Below are 24,759 nucleotides of genomic sequence, written 5' to 3'. Positions count from 1 at the left end.
GACTACAGCAATGGAAAACTGACAAAATGTGATGCTGGAATACTCAACAGAGCTCACTGTGAACATTCTGTCAAAGAAATGCTCCCTAAAAATTCCAGTCCAAAGAGTGTCTTTTGTGGATTTCGTAAGCAGTGTTTCAGTAACTAGATCTCACATTTTTGTTTTTATTATATTCAAAACACACTTATTTTCCTGCCTAGAGCCCCACAAACAAAATTTAACTTACTTTTATTATATTGAAGTATACTATATATTATATTGAGTGCGCAGCAGAAATATAAGTTCTCATAAAAGTTTGAAGATGTTTTTAAATGACTGAATGAATCAACCCTTTATGGACTTCAGTAATAAAGGAGTGCATATATTTCACAATCAGAAATATTTGAAAAACAGCTTCGCTCAACAAAGTGTAATCAATGCAAAGACTGTATATTGAAAAGGACACACCAGTTTGTTAGTAAAGTTATATTAAGAGGAGGACTTTGGCAGTTTCTTGAAACTGGGTGCTCCAAAGGATTGACGAATATTATTGAGAAATGCAGCATGCTCATAATGTAGCACCATGGAAATCTCAAAGTAGGCAAAACCTAAACCGTGCCTTGCTTTCTAATTGATTCTTAAATAATGGCAGTTACAAGATCAACCTCATCTAATATTCAGCATTACTTGAACCTAGGGACTGTTTAATTAGGTCAAAGTTCAAGTAAGCAGAAGAGTCATTTTTCTTATATATTTCTATTTCTATAATTTCACTTCTTTTTTGCCAGCAGAGGAATCGCCCCCTAATCCTGGTCAGTAGAAAGAATACAGGTTTAAGATAGATCTGCATTATTGTTACTTTTTAGGTCTGGAAGCCACTTCCATCTTTTGATATGCAGCCTATAAATCAATGCCACAATGTTTGGTGACTGCGTTGTCCAGTTTATAGTTATGGACGCCTTATAAAGTGTTTTCTGTGTGCACAAGAGCGCTCCAGGTAGAAACCAGCTGCTTGTTCCTTTCTTAGAAGATGTGGTTCAGTTGAAGCGAGCGGCTGATTAGTACACTGTAAAAACTGTGATTGGGGTTAATTAGAATCTAATAGGAGAGTAATAGTAATTATTACTCAGTAAAAACGTGTATGAGTAGTTTTAATCAAATCTAAGCAAAATTCAACAATTTTGAGATGTTCAGTTATTTAAATTTACACAGTTTTGTTTGGGGTAAATTCAGCAATGGTTTGTTGAGTAGATTTAAAAAAAATGTTTGAGTACTAAAAAAATTTAAGAAATCTAATAGATTTAACTGATGAAAGCATTTTCATTTTAATCATTGTACACTTCCGCCCATAATCCTTTGTGCCACGTGCAGGACACACGCGCTTCGTGAGTGGACGTCTCCATTTTGTCAGAGGTAAGACTTCTTAATTTGTTCAAATATAAGACACGGTTTAAACAATAACGTATATCGGTTTTGAGTAAAGGTTTTAAACAGTATGATACGTCGAAATTTTATTAATAATCATCACTGTAATGATAGTATCGTATTTTTACACAAATGGCAGTTAGTGGACTGCTAGCACAAGGTCACTTTCCAAGCCTTCACGACTGTGTTACTGAACAGCTTTAACTAACCACATGTTTTACGGTATTAAAAAATATCAACGGTATATTCCGATGAGTTTTAACGTCTTTCATCCACGTTTAAAAGTTCATGAAAAGGTTTTGCGGTCAGTTGTGAGTGATTTTGTCAGCCACAGTCAGTTTTTCGAACTCCAGTTTCCAATAATGGCGGCCACTACTAAGTTTTAAAATTACTCTTAGTAATCTTTCTGGGTCACAAAATAAACTTTTAACATATTTTCAGGCGCGAAAGTAGCTGTGTAAACATCAAATATCTGCTCGGTTTATCAAGATATCGCATGTTTGCAAAAGTGCTTCGACGTTTTCGGAGCATCTGCTACCCACCAGCTCGATAGCAAGCCGGGAGCTCGAGGGTCACTGAAGCCGCTGAGAACGGCACAACTCCCGGCACATCATTTTCAGATCACCGCGGGGTTTCGCTACTCAGTTTAAACGTAATGTATAAGTCACTTAGACAACCTAAAAATGTTATTGTTTGGTTTTTTTCAGTGTTTTATTTGTTCGTGAGTAAATCGGTTTGGCTGAGATTAAAGTTATTAGATTAGATTAGATAAAATAAAACTTTATTAATCCCCCGGGTGGGTTCCTCCTTGGTTTTTACACAGCTGACTAAACGTCAAAAATGATAATGTTGCTTTCCTTTCAGGTAATGGAAGATCCCTCAACTTAAATTCACCTGATCAGCATGGGATTGAAGTTGCAGGCTATCATAGCCAAGGTATTTTCCACAGACATTTCAGCTTGGAATTTTATTTAAAGAATTTTTTTGTCAAATTTCATTTGCATGGTGCACAGCTCCACTAATTTGTTTGCATGTTTTTGTCAGTGCAAGAGGACGCCAGGACGTCACTGATATAATTAACAACACAATTATGGGTTTCATGTTTTAATTGTATTTTAAATACATGTCTATTCTTAGTAAAAAAAACAAACAAAAAACAAACAAAAAAACACAAGTACAGGTATTGCTGGGTTTTTGTTTTGTCCCAAGAAGGAAAAACCCTTTCTGACGAACATAAACTAAATTAGATAAAAAAAACTAAATGACTAAATTAATGTAATTTACTAAAACGACACATTTAAAGATTGAACCTGTCAAGCATGTTGACAATACCTTTGTGTTGACTGTCAGCACCCAGGCATGTGCATTAACATCAGCTAATTATCGCACATAATGCTCCATGTGATGATAATTTGATATTTAACAGTTTTTTTAATACTGCCAATTCTCACAGTTTTGTCTTAATAAATGGTCACTTATCTGATGGTAATTTTTGGAATTCTTGCTCATTTTCAGTCACCAAGCAATCCTAGCAATAACATAACCAGAAATCTGGTTATTCAGTGCTTGATGGTGTACCTTGGGGAGTCCATTGATCAACTGATCAAAGAGTACAGTGTAAGTGTTGAAGTAGAAACATTATTCTGTTTTTGTTATTCATATGTGTTTGTCAAGTTTCAAATAATTTGAGGCATTATCATGTTTTATTTGTCATTCAGCTACAGGATGTGTCCAGGAAATATTTCATGTGTGCAACTACAGTCAGAAAACCCATGTGTTTGTTGTTTCAGGATGCTGATGAGGATGGTGTGTCACAAGATCTTTCTGAACAGAGGATGAAAATCTACAAAATCAAGGCTGTTGGATCTGAGGAGGATGACATTGGCATTGTGCTGGAGGGTGTGAGAGTTATGCCTGCTCTGGGCAATTTTCCAAGAGCATGCGCAATGCTGGTTGGATTGACATATGCAGTCGATCTTGCCTATCCCAAAGAGCTAAAATACACCTTGGAAGTATTCCAGAAACTTTTCCTTGAACTGGATTGTGCTAAGCTCTCACCAAAAGTGAACAGCCTCAAGAACAAGTTATTGGCTTAAACGAGGACTCTGAAAGAATGAAAGGGAAGTAAGCTCACTGAAAACCTTTGGTTTGTCTTTGTTAGATGCAGCTATCTTTTCAGTTTTTAAGTTAATTTCATCTTATTCATATCTTACCCAAATGACCTGCAATGTGTCAGGCTGTATTTGTGCTCTTCATTTTAATTTTGTTTTTTATTACCTACAAGTTTCTTAGGAATATTCTGTTTGAAAGGCAGCAAATTGGAGGAATCACTAGTGAAGCTTTTCTTTGTTTATAGTGTATGTTACTATAAAACATTGGTTTAAAACAACTTTAAAATTTAACAGAAGTGCAGTCCTGTAGCTGTAGAAATGTTACTTCCTCTTACATGTGTCTTAGATTTTCTCAGGTTAAACATCCAAATTGGGATAAAAGGTTGATTTACATTATTGATATTCCATGTACATGAGTGAAAAACCTTTGTTCTACAGTTATATTGAGTGATTCAATTTAACAAAAGATTGACAAACTAAAGTTTTTGTTTGTCAATCATAAATAAGTAACAGAGATAAAGGAAACGGTAAAGGATATTCAAATTTCAGGTTCATGTTGATATTACAGTCTAAAGATTAATTTCTTTTTTACAAAACTGGTTTACATTCATGCAGTTTATGTTGCTGTTGCTCTGTACACAAAGCTGTGTGATAAACTGTTTATGACACTAAAACAAATTTACAGCAGAGGAATGTATTTAGGAGATCAGGAGATTGTTGATGAGAATTCAGTGTATACGAGCAGAAAAATGTTATATTATAAATTACTGTGTTTTATTTTCCACAATAAAACAAATTACTGTTTTGATGTTTTCTTTGTGAAATTGATTCATTTTACTCAGAAAATAAGTAAAATTCATTTCATTTTCTCTTATTATTCAGTCATTATTTTTAAGGTTTATTTGGAAAATTATTGAATCCAATTTGAGTTTTACTGAAAAAACAAGAAGATTTCATTTCTTTGTAATGGATATTTTAGGAAGTTTTTACTAAACCTTTGCCAGATAGTTAGTAAATTCAAAGTAATTTTTCTCAGAGACTTATTTCATATCAATTATTTTTTTTGGTAAAGTTGGGCAATTTCAACCTTCAGTTTGAGATTTTGACCCTAAATCCAACACATATTTACAGTTTAATTCTATTAATATCTACTTTTGTTTTCTATTTGAATTTAATTAACATTTTCTCTACATTTTACATAAATCTTTTGAAATTAAAATCTACTTAATTATTTCAAGTGTCACTTTGTTGCCATAACTTTTTTAAGTAACCTCTAGTCACAGTTTTTACAGTGTAGGTGATTCCCAAATAAAGCAAGATGAGCAAAAAACAAGATGACTCGTATAGATCAGTCTCAGAGCAATTTCCCTCAAATAACCCATTTCTCTCTTTCTGCTACTGGCAGGATCGGTGATAAGCTGACCAGACTGTGCTTCTCGCTCTGCTACACCTCCAATCATTAAATACCAGAGGAAGCTGTAATGGAATACTTCATAAAAATGGTGAAGTCTGTGTGCATGAAGTCTCTGAAAATTGCAGCGCTGATCTTGGATCACTAGTTGGGTCGCATTACTGCATTTCACTGTAACTCGGGAGACAATCTGTGTGACGCCAAGATACTTAATGAAAATTGTCAGTTTTACTCACAGAATCAATAACTCCAGTTTTCACCCCGAGAATAACACATAATAGGATGCACTGTGAGTACATCAAGGCAATCTTTTCACAATCTCCCATTGCTGCAGCACTACTTTGCATGAATTACAGTAAAATCTGGGGTTATGCACGCAGATAGGCCCCAAGCTGTTAGCCTGTTTTTCTCAAAGGTTTCAGTGAGAGAAAAGGAGAGAGGCAGGAGGAGGGGAAAGAGGAAGAGGGGAGGTAGAGAGGAAGTCCTGGGGGGGGGGGGGGGAGCCTTGCACTTGCTGCAAGACTATTTCTTTTTTAACTCATTCAAAATGGAAATAATAAAAAGTCATAATAGGAAGGAAAAGAACTTTGATCAAGAGAGGGAAAAAAAGTTTAGTGAAACTTTATATTGTTCATTTTTTAAAGTTTTAATTTGGCACATGGCACAATCAGCATGTATGCATCTGGAATACATAAATAAATATTAAATATTTTATACATAAATATACATATAGAGCTCCTACAAAGACACCTGGAGAGGTCTTGGCTTGGTATGTTTCAAATCACAACAGTACAAAGAAACTAATTGCGTTGGTGCTTTTCAGTCTAAAGAGAGTTTTAAATATTTGTTGTTGTTTTTTTTAAGTGGGAAATATATCTTCATAGAAGCCCTATACATACATGTATGTATGCCCATATTTATATATATATATTCAAAGAAATACAAGTGTGCACTGATGTAGGTTTATTCAGTGCAAACAGGCCACTGTCTGCTTTCGAAGAGGAACTCTTACAAAGTCAATGGAATCATGTCAGTTAGTTCAGTTGAATCTTTAGCTATTTTTTTTCTCTTACACATAAAATAATAGATTTATTTTGTAATCTTTAAGCAAAAAATTAGACATATATAACTTTAAAAATAACAAAAGTGCTATTTTGCAAAGACAGACACCCAGAGACGCAGCAGAAACACTACTGGTGGATGAACCGAAATCAACAACATGGGAAGGTACTCAGCCCCCAACACCCCGTCCCCCCACCCATAACCACACAATATAACCTACAAACAAAAAAAAAGGTGCACGGACCCACACACACACACTCACTCGCTCGCACACTTTCGTTCTCACACGCGCACACACCCGTTCTCGCTCTCTCGCAACTCTTGAGCTTGCAAGTTCCGACAATGTGTCTCTTCCTTTATCTCACGCTCCTGACCGCGCTTGCACGCAAAGGAATGAGAAATCATGTTCACATGCACACAAACACACAAGTGCTCTAAGCAGCATGTGCACGTGCACACCTCGTGGAGATAATATCGGATAGCTTGAACAGATAAATTGGCTGTAAAAGATGCACTTTTCTCTTAACGAAACAATCACAGTAACATAGTGTTTATCTCTGCCTTCTCATCTCTCGGCAAGAGCTGTCCCAGACAAATCATTTCTATATGAGCTTGAAAAAAAAAGAAAAGGAAAAAACACCATTTGGGTGGCTGTTGTGTTGATACGCAACAGAAAAAAAAAAAAAGAATGAGTTGCCCAAAATGGATTTTAAAAATCTCTACATCTGCATATCCTCTAGATTCCCATCCTGGATTCAGTCTCTCATCTTTGAGTCTCAACTGTTTGCAACACACCCCACATGGAATAGTCTCGGGGAATAGAAATAATGACAAAAAAACCCAACAACAACAAGCTTTTTGTAAGGCATTGAAACGTAAAACAAAACAAAGAAGCAATTAAAAACATTTCGTGAATATCGACGTAGAGGCCATTGTTCTAGACGTGTCTCCCGCAGGAGGAAAAGGGATGGGAAATAAAAAGCACTACTCTTTGTTTTTTGTTTTTTTTTGTTATGAATTCAAGAAAAAAAAACTGTTGATATCTCCTCAGTCTGCTTAAAAAGGCTTTTAAAATGATTATTTTAGAAAAAAACACTGCAGAAAGACCCCGCAACCCCCCTTCTCTCCTGGTCGGGAGAAGGGAAGCAGTTTGATTTTGGCAGCTCTGCACAACTTGACATCCACGGAGAGCTCTCAGCAACTCTCCTCGTAGTAAAAGTCGTGTTAAATCTCCTCATGTTTTAATCTGACTGATGCCCTTCCCCTCCTCTCCCACCCCCCCTCATGGCCCTCCCCCTCCCTGTGATATTTATAAAACACAATCCTCTCCTCCATTCGTTCATCCGGACTGCTCCTCCTCTTCCACCCCTGCACCGCCGCCTCTTCCTCCCCTCCCCGTTTTTCGCCGGCTGCCCCATGCCTCCTTAAAGCTATACGCGGGTGGTTGAGTGAGAGTGAGGCAGGCCGGTGGAGTTGAAGCCAGTTGTGAAGGTGTTGTAGGGGTGCAGGTTGGGCATGCCTACCAAGGAATTGGGGATCATGGTGATGGTGTTGGGGGTCATCAGGGGGATGTCGTCCGGAGAGCGCCGGAGTGTGAGCGTGTAGTCGGGCAGCGAGGCCAGGCGCAGTGCCCCCTCATTGCTGTTCCCAGCCTCACACTCATGGTGCGTCTGGTTCATCTGCAATGACATGATCTCCTCCTCCGGCGCGTGGTGGCCAATGTCGTTGGATGTGGTCTGCCGCTGCGGGCTGGGCTGCCCGTGGCCGGAGTCCTGCCGCCGCTTGTCCTTGCGGTAGTAGAGGGCTGCGAAGGCCAGGACGTTGAGGAACAGCAGCGAGGCCCCAACAGCGATAGTGACGCTGAGCTCTGTAGAATAATCCCGAGGGTTCTCTACAACCAGCGGCCCTGTCTCCTCATCATCGCCCCAGGAGTCTTTGTCCTCACTGTTGTAGGCCGGGGACATAGGTGGCCTCTTGGTGTTGAATGGCCAGTTTTTCCCATTGGGCTTTTTGGTGGACAGTGTGTTCTGCGTGGTCTCTGGGGGCGGCACTTTGGTGGTGGTGGAGGTGTAGTGGAACATATCGTGGAGGTTGTACAAATGGGGCACTAGGTGTTTCCAGAAGGCCACTTTGGTGGCACGGTAGTGATCGCGCACACGTGGCTTCAGGCCAATATGCAGGTAAAGCTGATCCTGGGGGTTGTATTTGGACCAGGCCACCTCTTCGAAGCGATTGGCCTTGGTGTGGATGAACTTGGTATCTTGGGGAACTGGTTTGTTGGGATCCCTGGAGACAAGAAAGAGAGACTGTTAAATGTGATTCTAAGAGTACATTAAATTATTCAAGCTCTGACATTCATGTGGGATAGGAAACGTCCAAAAAAACTAAAAATACAAGCATGTGATTCACAGCTCATATTTTGGCGTGAAAGGGGTTCAGCTAGTGGAGAATTCATTGATTTTGCTCAGTGAAATCCACAACAGCAAAAGCACAAACTCGCATCGACCAGCCAAATCCTCCTGGTTATATAGGATTTGCGTGTGCATGCTGTTGTGTATATATATATGCTTTCTTCTTAATGAATGAGTTGAGAACGATTTCATATTATATTTTCCCAAATGTCTTTCTGCTTTTGGACACCTCTTTGAGCATAACCCCCCTCCCCTTCTCTTCTCTCTCCAGATGTTGTTCTTATTTCATTTCTAAGGCAGCCCACCTACAAAAAACAGGGCAAAGCCTTTTAAAGTAAACACATATGAATAAGTCAGCAGGCTTTAGGGCTCGCGTCAGGAGGCATCTTGTTGTTGATAATCCAACGCTGGTGGAGCCGTTTCGCTAATTGCTTAGGGAAGGCGGCACAGTGTGCATTGGCATCCAATGTGCTGATGTAAAGTGGACCATATTAATCAAGATACTAAAGGAACTGCTTAGCCCTGTGTGTCCATATATATGTGTGCATGCATGGATATCAGGATGTTTGCATGCATGAGAGCAAATGGATGTTTATGAGACTGAGCATGACAGACAAAAAGGAAAGAGCTTCTTCTGGATGCAGTACCTCCTGTGATCTACAGAGTTCACTGTTCCACTTTTCGGTTTTCAACATGCTGCCTCAAATGACCAGCCATTTCAATTACAGTGAAGCTATTGATTTATTGAACAAATTAACATATAGCAATCTCCGACAATCACACAACTCTTTGTTGCCGTACAATGTCAGAAGTGGGAGTTCTGCGACCCAGAATATTGCTTCTGGTAGTGATGAAAGAATTGTCCTGTAGCCACGAAAACCCAATAATTGATGTTGGAGCGGTGATGTTAAAACTTGCGCTGTTGCAAGGAGGCAAGGAGCAGTGTGACATTTCTCTAAATATCATGAAATATCCCTTTGTGGATCTGACTGCAATGTCAGTGGCAAGCAAAGTTAAAATTTAGCCGGGGATTTAGGGATATAGTGGCTACAGTGTTGTGTTTTTTTCCTGTTCTTTCTTTTTTTTTTGGCACTGGCTGAAAAACCACCAAACATGGCTAAGAGAATTAACAGCCATGCCAGAAGAATTCAACCTCCATCCTCTCTCCTGTTCGTTTTTCTGCTGTCAATTTTTCTTTTTCAGGTCAGTGCTTCTGGGAGAAGTGAGAGAGAGAGATAGAGAAGGAGAACGAGAAAAAAAGACCGAGAGAGGTAGAGCAAATTGAGACGGCTGGAGCTGAATTCCTTCGACCACGGCTGGTGTCAGCAGAGCGGCCCGTAAATAACCTCTTTTATTAGGCCCGTAATGATCCCCGATGAATATTGACAGGCAGACTATGATGACTTTGTAGCTGAATATCAGTAATTTCAAAGGAGTAGGTGGTGGAGGTAAGGTCATATTGATCTCCCCGTGCGCAACATGCCAGAGAACAGGATGTCAATGGAGCCGCCTCAGACGTAGCTGTCTGCAGCCTGCGTGCTGCATGAATTCTTGCAAGAGTGCACCAGTGTGCACACACCCATGCAAGCACAGGCTCTCGCCCTCTATCTTACACACGTGCATGCGCATCGACAAGAACGATGGATATCGACACTGCTGCATTTAATGGGAATTCTTTATTTCCATAACACCATAAATACTCTCTTTTCTGGAAGGTCAATTTGCTGAATGGTGATGGCACAAATATTGCAACTGTCCTCTGACAGATCTCACAAAACAATCAGCATGTGCATGTGGGGAGTGCAAGGGAGTGGTGGTGCAGAGGAGTTAGAAAAGCTCTTTGGTGGCTGGCTGGCTGGTTCAGTGCAAGTGTAGATGAATAATTTAGGGAACACAAAGAAATCAATGTGGCATCTTTAGTTAATTTGATTTGCCGCATTAGAGAACAACTGGCTGCCTTATCTAATTACACACACATATGCTTGGGTAATTGTTGCAAAGTCAATAGTAAACAGGCTACATTCCTTTGAACAATTTCTACCACTGCTGCTCAACTTTGGGCTCCTGTGTGGCTTTGAAGTGCTGCCCTGAGCTGCAGAGTCACAGGGAGTGATCTGAACTCAAGCTTTACTAGTCAGTGTAGCGAGGGCAACTAGGTTACCCTGTTCGATTTGTATCAGTGGGTGCTGCTGTGCGCCGTTGTCAGATTGACTGTTTCTTGAGTGCTGTGCTGCTGTGCTCTCCATCTGTGGTAAAATAGTGCTGTAATCATTTGTTAAAGTCTCTACAGGTGCCAACCTGTCTGAACTGCATGCTCATCTTATAACAGGTCTACTGTAAAATCCAACACAATAGGCTTTAATATATTCAGCAAGAATGAAGGTGCCAGGTTTTGTTGGGAAGTGTTTTTTTAATCTTTGTTTAGCATGTATGCATGGAAAAAATAGTATGATGCTTCAGCAGATACTGTGCTTAACATGTAAAGATAATAAAGACACTTTGGGGTTTTTTTTTGCCTGTCCTGTTTGGATCTTTAGCCATCAGAATTGTTGTCTCAAGGCCAAGAAAGATGCCAAGCGGATTTACTTTACCAATTGGATCATCATGGCCTTGCCATATTGGTCCATTTGATTGACCTTTATTATAATTATGTATTTATTTTATTTTATTTCGGTTGTTACAGATGGGACAGACATGATTGGGGGATAGGACAGGGAGAAAGAATGAAAGAAAGAGGGAGAGAAAGAAAAATAGAGGGGAGAAGAGATGGTAAGAAAGGGGGAGAGAAAAAAAAAGAAAAAAAAAACAAAACACCTTGATCACGTATGGAGATAAGAAAAAACAGAAGAGAAAACAAACAAAAAAGAGCAACATAATAAATACAACACCATCACAATAAACTAGCTAACAGTAGATAACAGTAGATACTAAATATTACATGTTATTGAGCAGTACGCAAGATCAACAGCGCACAATGTGCTTTGAGGTAGCAGCCAAGAAAGGTGTAGTTTGTGTCTGTGAACACCCGTGTGTACACCTGTGTGCATCAGCACGCTTGTATTCAAAAGGTTTCTCCATGTAACAATCTGCTAGGGAGTGTGGGGAGCCATAGCCCCATCCCCCAGGGCATGAAGCAGGTATGGAGGAGATCCAGGCCCCAGACATCCAGAGGCCCCAGAATACGAGGACCCAAGGAGGACCACCAGGGGGGCAACCGTGCCACCCTCCTGGGAAGAGCTGAGGAGAGCCCCAAACAAGAGGTCACCCAGCAGCCATGGAGCAGAGGCCAGAGGGGGTTGCAGTAACGTGCCAACGGGTTCTGCCGGCAGCCAGCTGTGCCAGAGAGGACCGGGCCTCAGGCCCAGAGGCCAATTAATAAAAATAAATAAAAAAGACACTTTAAAGGAGTTCCAGTGTCTAATTCGGATGCTAATTAGAAGTTACGCCAGTGAATTTTCACTGTCGTTAAAAAAATTAAAACATATATTAAAAAACAATTTTAACCTGTTCAAACACTTCTGGCAAGCTGATATTAAATGGGAGGGTGTGTAGCTATTCATTTGAAGTGTCTGGATAAACTCAGATTAAAGCCAAATCTTGTGATCACCAGCTCTTTTCACTTTTAAACATAACATCAGTCTGGGTACAAAACTCTGCAAAGTGCACTGTTGTCCCGTCTCACCGCATGCGTTCAGCTCTGTGGCGAATGCCTAGTGTGACTTGCATGAAGAGCCCTGGCATAATGTGATGTTTGTGGTCCTGTTGGTGCTGTCAGAGCTCCCCTGCATTAGCTGATAGCCTGCTTCCTGTCAAACCTCCCACCTAATCTGGGGATGGCCACTGAAGCTGTGGCTGGACTCCCAGGCAGAGGAGAGGGATTATTACACCCATAAAAGCAGGCGTTTTAATGGCCTTTCAGATTTCCTCTGATGTGTTCATATGGCCGTGGTAGTATAAACTATCGCCTTCATCTCCTCGTCACAACCTCCCGCCACCACCAATCTCAGTGACCTGCTGACCCCTGCTAACCTTGGCCTGTCAAGCGTATTTAAGTGTTCCCATGTGCTCTTATTTATGATTGATGGAGAATTTGGATTTCATCTCGCGACTGTCAGCCTGCGTGCCTGCATGTGCACATCTGTGTGTGTGTGATTGTACTGGATTTGGGCCACATTATGGTACAATAACCTCTTGGACTGAACAAGTGAAGCACTTAAACACAAGACATGTCACATTTCACAAAGCTGTTCACGCTCTGTGGTGAGGACAATGGGCCTCTCCCGGCTGATATAAAAAGTGTTAAGCAGTTCTGCTATAAGAAGCCGTGCCACCTGGATGACAGACACGACTCTCGGCTCTGCCTACACATGTGGCAGAATGGGACCGGAGCTCATTACTTATTCCGAGCTCTATCTGCAAGCGCTGATGTAAAAGGTAGATAAGGGGGGAGAATGAATATCATTTTCTTTCTTTTTTCATTCCCGGTGTACCTCCTTCCCCTTTTCATCCTGATGTAATTTGAAGCGCTTGAATGATCATAGACCTAGCCATCACCAAATCTGAAAAGACACGTTTACGTGCCCTAAGGCGGAAGACAAGAATCCATTTTCACTGCACTCAAGGTCTCTGAATCCTGAGCTGAGTATAGCTTCTCAATTTATATATATATATATATATATATATATATATATATATATATATATATATATATATATATATATATATATATATATATATATATACCAAGAAGCATGCATTAATTTAACGGCACTGATGCTCATTTTGCTAGGCTGCAGAAAAAAAAGCTTTCTTTGGTATTGTTGTCATTGTTGCGTAACAAATTCATCCCCTGCAGTTGTTTATCTCCTTACCAGGTGACGCAAAGTAAGGAACTAATTGTAATTTTCACTCCATGAGAAGGTTACCAGATCTTTTCCCCCGACACTGTGCTTGAAATTTTGAAGAAATACACTCAGTCTCATTCTGTTTGTAGACTTCGTCTTGGTTCAGTGTATGGGATGGGCTGGAGGGGGGCATCCTCAGCGCTGAACAGGCAAATTATCAGCCTGTGCTCTTTTGCCCTTCATGTGGTTGCACGGTGGGACATGGGGCTGAGTGATGCGAGGTTCATATTTAATGGCAGCCTTCGGTTCAGCAGGCTAAGTGATGCGGGGCGAGGCGCTGTGACTTTGGGGTGTGCAGAAGTGTTGGAGGACACAGCTCTGGGGCCGCTCCCTGTTATAGATGCCATTGATTTGTTTGATTAGATGAGTGGCAGCGAAGAAAAAAAAAAAAAACGCTTCTCCTGGCTCTCACGAAACTTTCCCTACTTTCACTTTGTCCTTTTTTTTTTTGAACAATCGGGAGCTTTAAGCTACGTCTGAAGATCATTTTACATGAATACGTTTAAGAATATTATTCATGTTTTAACCTGACAACCACTTATTCGCAGACGCATACATGCAGATCTACTTCCTCTTCTCCTCCCCTGCGGCCCTCCTCTCATTACATTCACTGCACAGCATGGACACCGATCAATGGCATCCCGGCCCCTTAACAAGCCACACCACTTCCTTACCTTCTCTAATGCAAATCAGGATATTGGCTACAAATCTCCTATCAAGTGAGTGCCTATTTAATGGAGTAGGTAGGTTGCTGTTGGGGGCTGAGCTTTTCGACAATGCCAAGCATTCAGTACTCCCGGTGCAGGTTTAGTCGGTTGGGCCTAACGAAGGAAACTGAAGAGAACCAGGGATAATCCAGACGAAGGACAAAGAGGGAGATCAGAGTTGAATGATGTAACTACTAGATAGCTGGGGTAAAAAAAAGGAAAAAAAGGCTGAAGCTTTGCGTGAATGAGGTCAGACAGGAGAAACAGCTGATGTATGTGTGTTGTTAATCCTACAGAAGAGGAGTGTTCGATTGACAAGTAGGAGGAAAACAAAAGAAAAATCAACCAGCAGTGTTGTAAATCAGAGTGCTGGCTGTAACACTGTACCACAGACACACAGTGTAGTTACTTCTGTCTACATTTGTTTAGTTGGCAGCCTTTGTCACCAAACCAATCAATGGTGCATATTTTAGCTCACACTGTGATCGTAATACATGACTGTATAGAATAATGAGAGAGAGAGTGAGAGAGGAATGGGGGATCTGTGGAGGAGAATTAAAAAAAAAAAAAACAACACGTGACAGCGCTCTGCTCTCTAACTACCTAGCTATACCCAGCACTGCATGTGGCAGAGCTCAGACACAGAACTGGGGAAATGAGCACAAGCCAGCAGGATAAAAACAAGTATAAAGATGGACCAACAAATTTCTAGCACTAATGATATATAATGATTGATCTTTTCCAGGCCTTTCATCATCCTGTCTTTTTCTGAAGACTTCTGCCAAAGTTTCTTTCTTTCTTTCTTTCTTTCTTTTTTGTGTAAAGTTGTGTCGCTGCTGTGCTCGCATCAGTCGCAGTAGACTTGTGCGCGAAAAAAAAAGAAAACCAAAGTTTTGACAATACAGTTCAGATGAAGTTGTTGTGGCAAGCCCAGGCCAATTTTTGCTAGTCAATAGTAAAACAAATGTTGCAGCCAGAAAAAAAACCCTCAGAGCTGAGCAAATCCCTGCGCTTCGGAAACATCTCTGACTCTTGGGAAAGAATGGCCCCGTAGTGTAAACGCACACTCTCGCTCTCACAATCACACCCGCACACATGTGCGCACACACACTAAGAAGATTTGACAGTGTGCACTCTGTATGCTTTTATGCTTCACTGATGCTGATGGAGGAAAAAAAAAAAGGGCATGGGAAGGGATTTGCCCTGTAAAGATGACACAAGAGAGCCAGGGACAGGAAGAGCTTTGGGGGGAATGCTGCTATGATACCCACTGTTGACATGCAGCCCAAGTGTTTCGACATCGTGTCACACATGTTCTTACAGCCGATTTAGAGACAGGGGCAGGAAGTGCAATCTGGGTCAGTTCATTATGAACATCTGGAAGGGGAGCGAGAGCTACTCTGCAGATACAGGCGAGATGGCTGTTGGACGAGCCATGAAGGCGAAGCCAATTCAGTTGGGTCTTAATTAAAAATACGTCCTCCTGAGCCAGATTGCGTTGGGTGGTGTTAGAAGAGAGTGATATCCCCTCACGTTGTCTAAATGAGAGGCACGAACTTCAGAGTCTGTGGGAAATATCTTAAATCCTCAATTCCCCCCCTCCTTTAAGAGTTTATGGTAGATTCCTTTACATAGGCCTGGGTAAAATTACCCTTTAAAGCAGCACGGTGAGTTTTTATTCTGCTGGCATCTAATCCTGGGCTCTTTACCATCTGAGTGCCTAATTGTGGTTTGCCTGTAATCTTTCTATCTGGAGACAGGCCAAGGCGACACACCACAGGACAGATACCCATAACATGGTGAACACAGATCTAGAACCGGTTTATCCTCTCGCTGCTCTGCCCCTAATCTCAATCAATCAGTGACATGGAAATCTACAAAACTGACATGGGGTCAGTTGTAAAGTGCAGTTTGCTTTTTCTACTCTTGGCGCATGCCAGGGTGAAGGCTAGGTTAGGGTTACAGCAGGCTCACTGCCCACGGCGCTGTGTTGAGTCTGACTGGATATAGGCATGGCAGACATGCTGTCATCCTTCATCAGAATTAATTTTGGTGACATCACAAGATCCAAGATCAGAGACATAAGCACCATGCATTGTTAACTCGAGACCTCAAACTTCTGTTTGTCATTTAGATTAAACACATTGTCTCCTCTCATGAGACCAGATCACTTTCTTGAAATGACAAGTTAAAAAAAAAAGAAAAAGAAAAACGAAAATCAATCTGCGCGCATCTACAAATGCAGCTTTGTGTGTGTTGACACAAAATGGCTGCCAGGCAGAGGAGACAGCTGTCCGGGCATCACTGATGGACTTCAGTGCTTTCCGACATCAGTCCATCTGCACTAGTCAGCCATTAGCAGCTCAAGGTCCTATCAGCCAGACGATTGGATGTAAATGCCACCTGATTGGACGGCAGATGATGTAGAGACAGATAAAAAAACAGAACAAGATTTCTGATGGCATCCCATTCAGGATGGGATCAATACCCCTCTAGGAACAGGGATTGTCAAATTAAATTTAAGTTGTTAGAAATGATTACTAGTAGTCATACAAAATGGTCCGGTTTTGTGATGGGTGGTGGGGAAATTGAGCATAGTGGGGAGCAAGAGACACCCAGGGCACGAGTGATTGACTGGGCCCAGGCTTAGGGAATCAATACCGCTGAGGGCAAGAGTTTGATATGCCTCCCTGATAAGTCTTTGTGTCTTTTGGTCCCCGGTATAATAGAGCATAGATAGTATTTCCAGCCAAACACGCACACACGCAGCCACAGTACACACACATATGGACGCAAGTATACAGAAGGGCAGGCAGCCATGCACCCAAACAGGCAGCCAAGCACGAATAGCACAGCACACATTCTGCAGGAACATTTAATCTTCCTCACATTCAATATGTCTCAGGTTTTCAGACTGAGACCCAGGAAGTCGGGGCAAAAAATACCTCAGAAAAAATGTCTCTCTTGAAAAATGCCTTTTCTGCCCTATACAATCTATTGTAGAGCTTCCTTTCTCCTGCAGCTCATTTTTTGCGGCACAGAAGTGCTATTAATAGAACTGAAATAGGATTTTTTTTTAAAAATCTGTAACCTTCTATTAATAACTTAGCAAGTTCATAATTGCATGCGCACTAGTTTAACAAATGTAAAAGTACAGTTGTTAGAAAACACAAACCAGGGGGAATGTGGAGAAGCACTGTGTTTCTGCAGGAGGAAACACAACACAAACACCTGCCTGATCTGAGATCAGAGATTAATATATCCAGTCTACCCACTGTTAAATGAGCTTCTGCATTTGTAGCTATCTGTTCATGTTCCTTATGGTTTCTTACCACTGCACAACTACTACAGATTGTGCTGGTGAGTTTATGCTCTTAAGACGGTCTATGGAGTGGTAGAAATAAGCTACCGGAGGAAGAGCGAGCACAAGAAAACCCACACATAAACTATCAACATGCATCCATGCATGCATCCATCGCTCCATCGGTTCGCCCAGAACATCTTACTGAGCTGGCCTTAAGTTAAGATAACACTCTGTAACCCTCGGGGTAAAACCTCAGTCATCAATTTTAGAGAGTAAAGCTTCAAGTAAAAATGTAAGTTACTGTATACTAGGACTGCAACATATTTTTGATCAATTACTAATATATTTGTACGATTTAAATGTCCTGCTTTATCCAGCAAACAGTCACAGCAATACAAAAGAAAACATATTCACGTCTTGATCCAACAAGTGTTTTGCATTGTTTTCTTACAAAAAAAGGCTTAACAATTAAAATAACTGAAAATAACTTAAATAACAGCTAATTGATTAAATGACTGATCCTTTTATCTTTACAGTGTGCTTTTGCTGAGTAGAAAATGAGCAAACAGGAAATTGACTACTTGAGCACATAGGCATACATCAATATCAAGCTGCTACCATTATGAATACGTTTGTAATTTAAATGGCAATGGTAGCTTCCCTCTGATGGAAAACTAAAAAGTGCTCACCCAGTCTTGGCAAAGTTGGTCCAGTAGGTCATGACCACAGCACTCAGCATGACATCGTTCTTGGAGAAGTTGCAGGGAAAAAGGTCAGTGGGACCAATCATAGGAATTCCAAAAACATAGGGCACCTCATCGCCATGGGCGGCATCAGACCAGGCGGGCTTCATCAAGCTCTGGCAGTGATGGTAAAAGGCGTAGAAGTAGGTGGGCGAGCCATAGCGAGCGTGGAGATCAGCCGTAACCACCGACGGCTCGACCCACTGGTGGTCAGTAAATAAAGCCACCAGCGTTTTTCGTCTGGTCTCAGGATTGTCCCTGTCTGCCCAGTCTGTATACATGAACTTAATGGTTTCCCTAAGTGTGTCCTTGCCTTCCGGGTACCCGTAAAGACTGTCCACAAAATCGGACACAGAAAAATCAAAGTCATTTCCAGATACGCCGTCCTCTGAATCCACCACGTTCTCCACAAACCGGAGCCCTTCACCCTGGTTGACCCCCAGCATAATATCATAGTTGAGAAACTCTCCTTGCTCCATTAGGATCTCAGGGTCGTCGGGAATAACATCACCATCAATTACAGGTCCAAAGGCCACGTGGTACCTTGCAGGCTGTATGTCCTGCTCCACCAGCTCCCTGGAGCTCTTCTTCCTCAGACAGTCCACCATGTCTGATGTGTCCAGCACATTACAGCCCACCTTCTCTGCCAGGAGACGCGTATACTTGACCGGCTGATAGTTCACTGCCCAGCTGGAGAGGGCTGAGCCGCTCTGAATGATGGCTCTGTGGAACAGACCTGCACAAGGACACAAGAAGAGACAAGATGATGTTTACTGTTGTTATTCTGAAGGATAATTCAGTTATGCACTATACTACATGATAGCAGTTAATTTCGTTGCTGCCATGATCAAAAGGGGGCTGTCTGCTACACAGTTGATAAGAATAACAAAGGCCAGACAGAAAAAGTCCTTGTTGCCATGCAGAACAATAATGGAATCACTGCCGTGATAATGAATGTGCAGATGGCCTGGTCTCGCCGACAGCTCGCAGACATGGGAAAGAATCAGCGCTCTGTCTGTCATCCTCTCTTCCCCTATCCATCTCTACGTGCCCTCTCGGAAAATGAATCAAAGCTGCCAAACAAGTCTATACCGTAAAATATATTAACGCCTTCCCTCATGCACATGCACCACAGTTTGATTTAAGAATATATGAACCCTGTTTCCCATCCCCTCCTGGTGATAACGTTCTTTTCAAGGTAGCTTAAACTGGGTGAAGCAATTACACACAGACTTTTTGCGCTCATTATATATGCATAGCACCCCTGCATCAGTTATATGTCAGTTTTTTTCACATAGCAAAATTGAAGTCTTTCACATTTTTTCCATGTGGAAGACCACTAAATTCAACATAGTGGGTGGGTGGATTTCTATAAATAATAATAATAAAAAAAAAACCTGACTCCTGCTCACTGCATTTGCAGAAGTAGCTGCAAATTTTTAAACTGGCACTAGAACACACTGCGGTGGCAAGCAATGAAAGAAGACCAGACTGCACAGAAAAGGTCTCACCTGCTTGTGCGCTGCAGAAATAGACACATGTTGAAACAAGAGTCAACAGATCACGCATTATACGAATCTACATGGAAGTTTGTTTCTTGTGTGTGGGTTTTGAAAAGGGGGTGGAGGTGGTTCAGAAATCAAGGCGAACGCATTTACAGTCTCACGGGGAGCTCTTGCAAATTAAATTACATTTTAGCTGCACTGATGTATGAAGGAAATCTGAAATGACTGTTCATCAAGGAACAAATCCAAAACAACAAACATAATTTCCTTAGAAATAATTGGAAAATTTGAGAAGAGTGAAGTTAAAACGACATGCACCCCCCTCCACACACCTAGTGTCAGTTAGGCCTCCCTCATATCACCGGCAGCGCCCTGTCCTCGACAGCACCACTCATCTGCACTCCAGATATGGTTTTCGAAAATCACAAGTGCTATTTTACTGATCTCAGAGAAAATCAGAGGCAAAGCTCCTACCACTTGACCATGCCGCTTTATTGCTCACGGCGCTATCATTGCCGGAGTCAAGGAATTCCAGTGAACTCATGATATTGAAAGCCACAGCGGAAGAAATACTCCTGAAATGGCATGCATTAAAAAAAATGTCATTAGACATCCCACACTGAAGCCAAAAAGACTAGCAGAGAAACATACAGGCACGCAGACTCGGTTTGTGATTTTTCAGCATCAGTGTGGGTGGCTGTGCTGAAATCTTTGTGTTTATGAGGTAAACAGCAGACTTAAGTGCCAGATATATTACTTTGGTAGTCTTAATCAGAGGCGGCAGGGGGTTTATTTCTTCTTGGCGAAGACGGAGTGTTTATTTACAGAGCTATTTACATTTATTTGTTCTCAAGTAGTAAGTAGAATTAATGTGTCTGGGTGAGTGAACTGTAAAGCGTTTCTGTTGTGAGTCTGTTCACTAGTATATGATGCATTTTAATGTTTATTTCAAGAGCTGATCTATTCTATTTTTCTACTTGTCTGAATATAAGTTTTTGACTTAATCCCCCGTGCCACACTGTCATTTTTGATGTCTTTGTTTTTCTGTCTATGTGGATAAGACCTTCCGCCTTCAGTGGCGCTGGCCTCACAGTGCCCCTTGAACTGAGCTGTGGTTGTGCATCTCCGCAGGACGGTGGCCTGTGCTGTGTCCCACGGAGCGGAAGCAGATGTCGAGGGCTTCGCCCACTTGAAAGCATTAGAGGGGCAGTCGCAAGATGAAAGATGGCCGCTTGGAGGCTGAGAGAGGGTAGGGGGTGGGCTGGGGCTTAATCCTGCCATCCCTCCCTCCTCTTCTTCCTCCTCCTCTCCTCTCCACTCGCCTTCCCCTCCCCTCACTCTTTAGTGGTATTGCCTCTCTTCACATCTCAACTCTGATTGCGCTGTTCAAATAGAGCCAGTCATGGTGCAGGAAGTCTGTCCTGAATCCCAATGCCGCCAGCCATACCACAGCCACTTTTTGAATGTCTTTGATCAGAAGTTGCTGTAGGAAAACGTTTGCCAGTGCACAGGTTCCTGTGATTGCCAAGGCAATTTGACAGACATACGTATATCAAATCCGTTTGCAGTAATTGGAGAGAGCTGCTTGAGTGTACCTTGGCTGGGTCCCATGTCCAGATACACCCCAACCAACCAACAGATGGCCAGCTGCTGAGGAAGCTACAGCCAGGTTGACACTCCTGGATTTATCTCCTGCTTTGGTTGATGAAAAGAAGGACGAATGAATAAGGTTTTACTATTGTTTTGTCAGGAAACATATAAATCCAGCACTCAAGAGCTGTCACTGGGCCGATAAATATGTATTAGAGCTGTGTGTGATGAGCCCCACTGTGGTCGGAAGCTCACTGGGGAAGGTCAAAGAGAGAGGAGAGAAGTGCACAGGCTTTATCACCCACTGAGGGAATCCACTAATTAGCCACACTGGGACGAGGATGTCTGCATATGTGAGAGCACACTTGTGCGTTTGCATGTGTGTGTACGTGCATCCACGCATGTTTTTGCTGACTTTGATTGATAAAGCAAAGAGATGGGCCTGTCGATGGATAGAGCAACCGTTGACAGGCATCATCATGATGGGAATTAACCATTTGTGACACCGTTTTGTCTCTAGTATCTACTCTGACACCTGCGGAGGCAGTGATTCCTTACGCGCCATCCGGGTGAATTAAACAGAAAGTGCACGAACGCACGCGCAGCATTAATATCCACCAAGTTTTATTTTGTAAAAGCAACAGATAGCCTGATTATTATCTGCCTGTGTTTGACATGCGAGGACCCGACACCCAAACTGTGAGCAGATCCATCAAACTATAGCATTGCTGGCAGATTGAGGTCACGCTGAATTATGACTGGAGCTGCAAGGTAATCACTCATTGGGCCCCTGCTAAAATGCTGTTGTGTCGCCCCGCAGCCGCCTCTGTGCTGTGGTTTTCTGACCTCGACCGCGTTGCCCCCCCCCCCCCCCTACACTTCATCCTCGCTAGACTCCCGTTAAACAGGCGTGTAGTTCAGGCCCCGTATTGGTGGAGTGCCTTGTGGAGATAATTCACTGATGATAAGAAAGAAAGAGCTTGACCTTGGGGCCAATGATGACCATCGCATCGGTTGGAGAGCCACACACACTAAAACACACCCACAGGCTCAGACAAGTTTAAACATTGTTTTGACAATAACAATATGGATAACGTGCTGATACTAATGAGCAAATCCTGCATCAGTGGAGAGAGTAGCATGACGTGGTTGTACTTTGGATCACTGTGATGTATTATGCGGCAGCTACGGGCATGTGTGAGAGTTCAGTCTGTGTTAATGGACAAGGATGCTATGCTGGTGCCAGTTAGTGCGATAAATGACTGTACTCTGTAATCTGGAACAGCTGGCAAAATGCACTCAAGCGTCAGTGGTGAGTTTCATCAGTCTGCAGTGCCGTGATGTTTTTAACGGCAAAATCCATCCCACAGAACCGCTCCAAATGCCATCCGCACAAACAACAAGGAAAAGAAAAAAAACAAAGAACACCTTCGTAAGTTTGGACCGGCTAGGTCTCATTTCATAGGTCAGCGATTCATTTTTCCTTCCAATATTCCTACACGACTTTCAAAGCTATTATGGACAAAAATATGCAAGGCAGCAAAATGTTATCAAAACTCTTCTCCAACACATAAAAGCCATCGCAGGGGAGAAATAACGTAGCCATGGGGACATGTATTTCTCGCTCCTTTTTCTCCTCGCTAACAACTTGTTTTTTTTTGCTTGCTTCAATCCATCCCCTGCTCTGGTTTTCCTCCCTCTCTGTTGCATTCACGCAGTCTCCTTTTCTGAGGGACCACGCTGAGTCCTTCCCTGCTGATTATTAGACATAAGCTTGCGTTCAGCGGAGCTTGAATCCTCTGAGCCATCTTACCTCCACCATCTCATCACTGTAAGCAAATCTCCACAGACCCGTGGACTTTGCAGAGCCCCCCCTCTGTTGAAAGCATTTCTCTCCGTCTACAGCCAAACTAGGCTAGCACAGTAGTTGGACACAGTAAGTGTTGTTCTGCCTCTCTTGCTGCATTTCACTCAGTCGGTAGTGTTGTTATCTTCTTCCAGGAATCCACAGTGTTAGTGTCTTTTTTTTTCCTTTTTTTTTTTTTTTTAAATTAACTACGGGAATAAATGAAGTGAACTTAATGCAAATAATCGCATGTGAAATATTTAAAGCCAGGTGGGAGACCATAAAATCTGTCAAATTATCTATCCTTGGCCGGTTGCAGTTAAAGCTGTTGTCTCCATGGCTACAGCTTACAGGCAGCATCCACTTAAACACAAGTGCCTCTGGTCTGATCATGCATTAGTCCATGGGTAATTTCACATCGGTATGGCAGCCCCGAAACAACACCTACATTGTTTTTTCTGTTCCATTAAAATTTCCACCCAACACTAAACTTGTCAACTTCAAAATGACACTGACAGAATCAACATCCGAGCAAAATGACTTTTAGGACAGCAGCGTCTTTGAAAATACTTTCTGCATTCCCTTAGGCTGCAAGGACATTTTTTAAAGGGACAGTTCAGCCCAAACTGAATGTCCATATTTTTTCTCTGGCATGTAGTGCTGCTTTAGATTGTTTGGCGTGACAAAAAAAGCAGGGAACAACTTTGAAAGTTTGGACTGGCTAACTTGCATTTTACAGTATAGGTCAGTGATTCATTTTTTCTTCCAGTGCTCTACTTTGGGTGGCTGAGTCTCAGGAGGTACGGTAGGGCTTTGGGAGGTTGGTGGTTCAATCCCTAGCTGCTCCAGTCTGCATGCCAAAGTATCTCTGAAGATATTGAACTGTTGCTCTAAGTGCAACAGGAGTGAATTTAAAGCACTCAGACTTGGAAAAACGTGTTTGTGAATGAGGCACGTTGAGTGCTAGAGTAGAAAAGTGGCATATACGAAACATTTACATGACTTTAAAAGCTGTTACGGACAAGGTGGATTTATCCATCTAGATTGTTTGGGGTGAGGTGGCCTTAGTCTTAGACCACCAACAAATTCATTTGAAAGCTTCTCTTTCCAGATGTCATGATGAGGTCAGTCAAAAAATTCCACAAGCCTTATGTGAGCATGTATCCATGAATCATTCCTTTCCTATTTCCTACCAAGACACAGCTCCTCACCCATTTACTGTGGAAAGGGAGGCAAGGAACTACCATCAATGAGAGACTTGTGCTCATGACAGTGAGACATGATGTAAACGTTAATGGCTTCACCTCCAGGCTGAGCTGCAGTAGGTGCACACATCCTTTGACTCTTGGATGGAGACCGGTGTAAAGAACATACCTCTTGCATAAACAAAAAATGCACCAAGATTTTTGGAATTTAAAACAAATAATTGTGTCATCATTTATGTAAAGGAATCTTCAAAAAACATGTGTTTGGTGCTGTGTTTTTCCACTAACATAATAAGGCGATAAGGAGTTTGCATGCTCTCCCGGTGTTTGCGTGGGTCCTCTCCGTGTATTCTGGCTTCCTCCCACAATCCAAAGACATGCAGTTAGTAGCGTTAGGTGAATTGGTGATTCTAATTTGCTTATAGGTGTGGATGTGAGAGCGAATGGTTTTCTGTCTCTCTGTGTTAGCCCTGCGACAGACTGGAGATCTGTTTAGGGAGTACTCCACCTCTCACACTATGGTAGCTGGCTACAGCCCCCTTGTGACCTGGGTAAG

The 24,759-nt window shown here is 42.1% G+C and overlaps 1 protein-coding gene across 13 annotated transcripts in view; it reads right to left on the bottom strand.

Moving 5' to 3' along the window:
* Positions 1-7,418: 7,418 nt before the first annotated feature.
* nlgn3a (neuroligin 3a) overlaps positions 7,419-24,759 on the bottom strand; it is a 107,483-nt gene continuing 90,142 nt past the window's right edge. For 12 of the 13 annotated variants that reach the window (XM_085369982.1, XM_085369978.1, XM_085369980.1 and 9 more), the window contains 2 exons: positions 18,004-18,793; positions 7,419-8,274 (listed from right to left, as the gene is read on the bottom strand). In XM_085369982.1, coding sequence (XP_085226108.1) covers positions 7,419-8,274; positions 18,004-18,793 — 1,646 coding nt within the window. The remainder of the gene's footprint in view (positions 8,275-18,003; positions 18,794-24,759) is intronic. The other variant, XM_085369981.1, reaches the window with a different exon arrangement.

This window comes from Diplotaxodon limnothrissa, linkage group LG2, assembly GCF_057381915.1.
Source record: "Diplotaxodon limnothrissa isolate DT_005_m linkage group LG2, D_limnothrissa_male_GT1.1, whole genome shotgun sequence".
NCBI classification, from domain to species: domain Eukaryota; kingdom Metazoa; phylum Chordata; class Actinopteri; order Cichliformes; family Cichlidae; genus Diplotaxodon; species Diplotaxodon limnothrissa.
The sequence above is the reverse complement of the archived record's forward strand: the minus strand, read 5'-3'. Positions and strand labels throughout refer to the sequence as shown.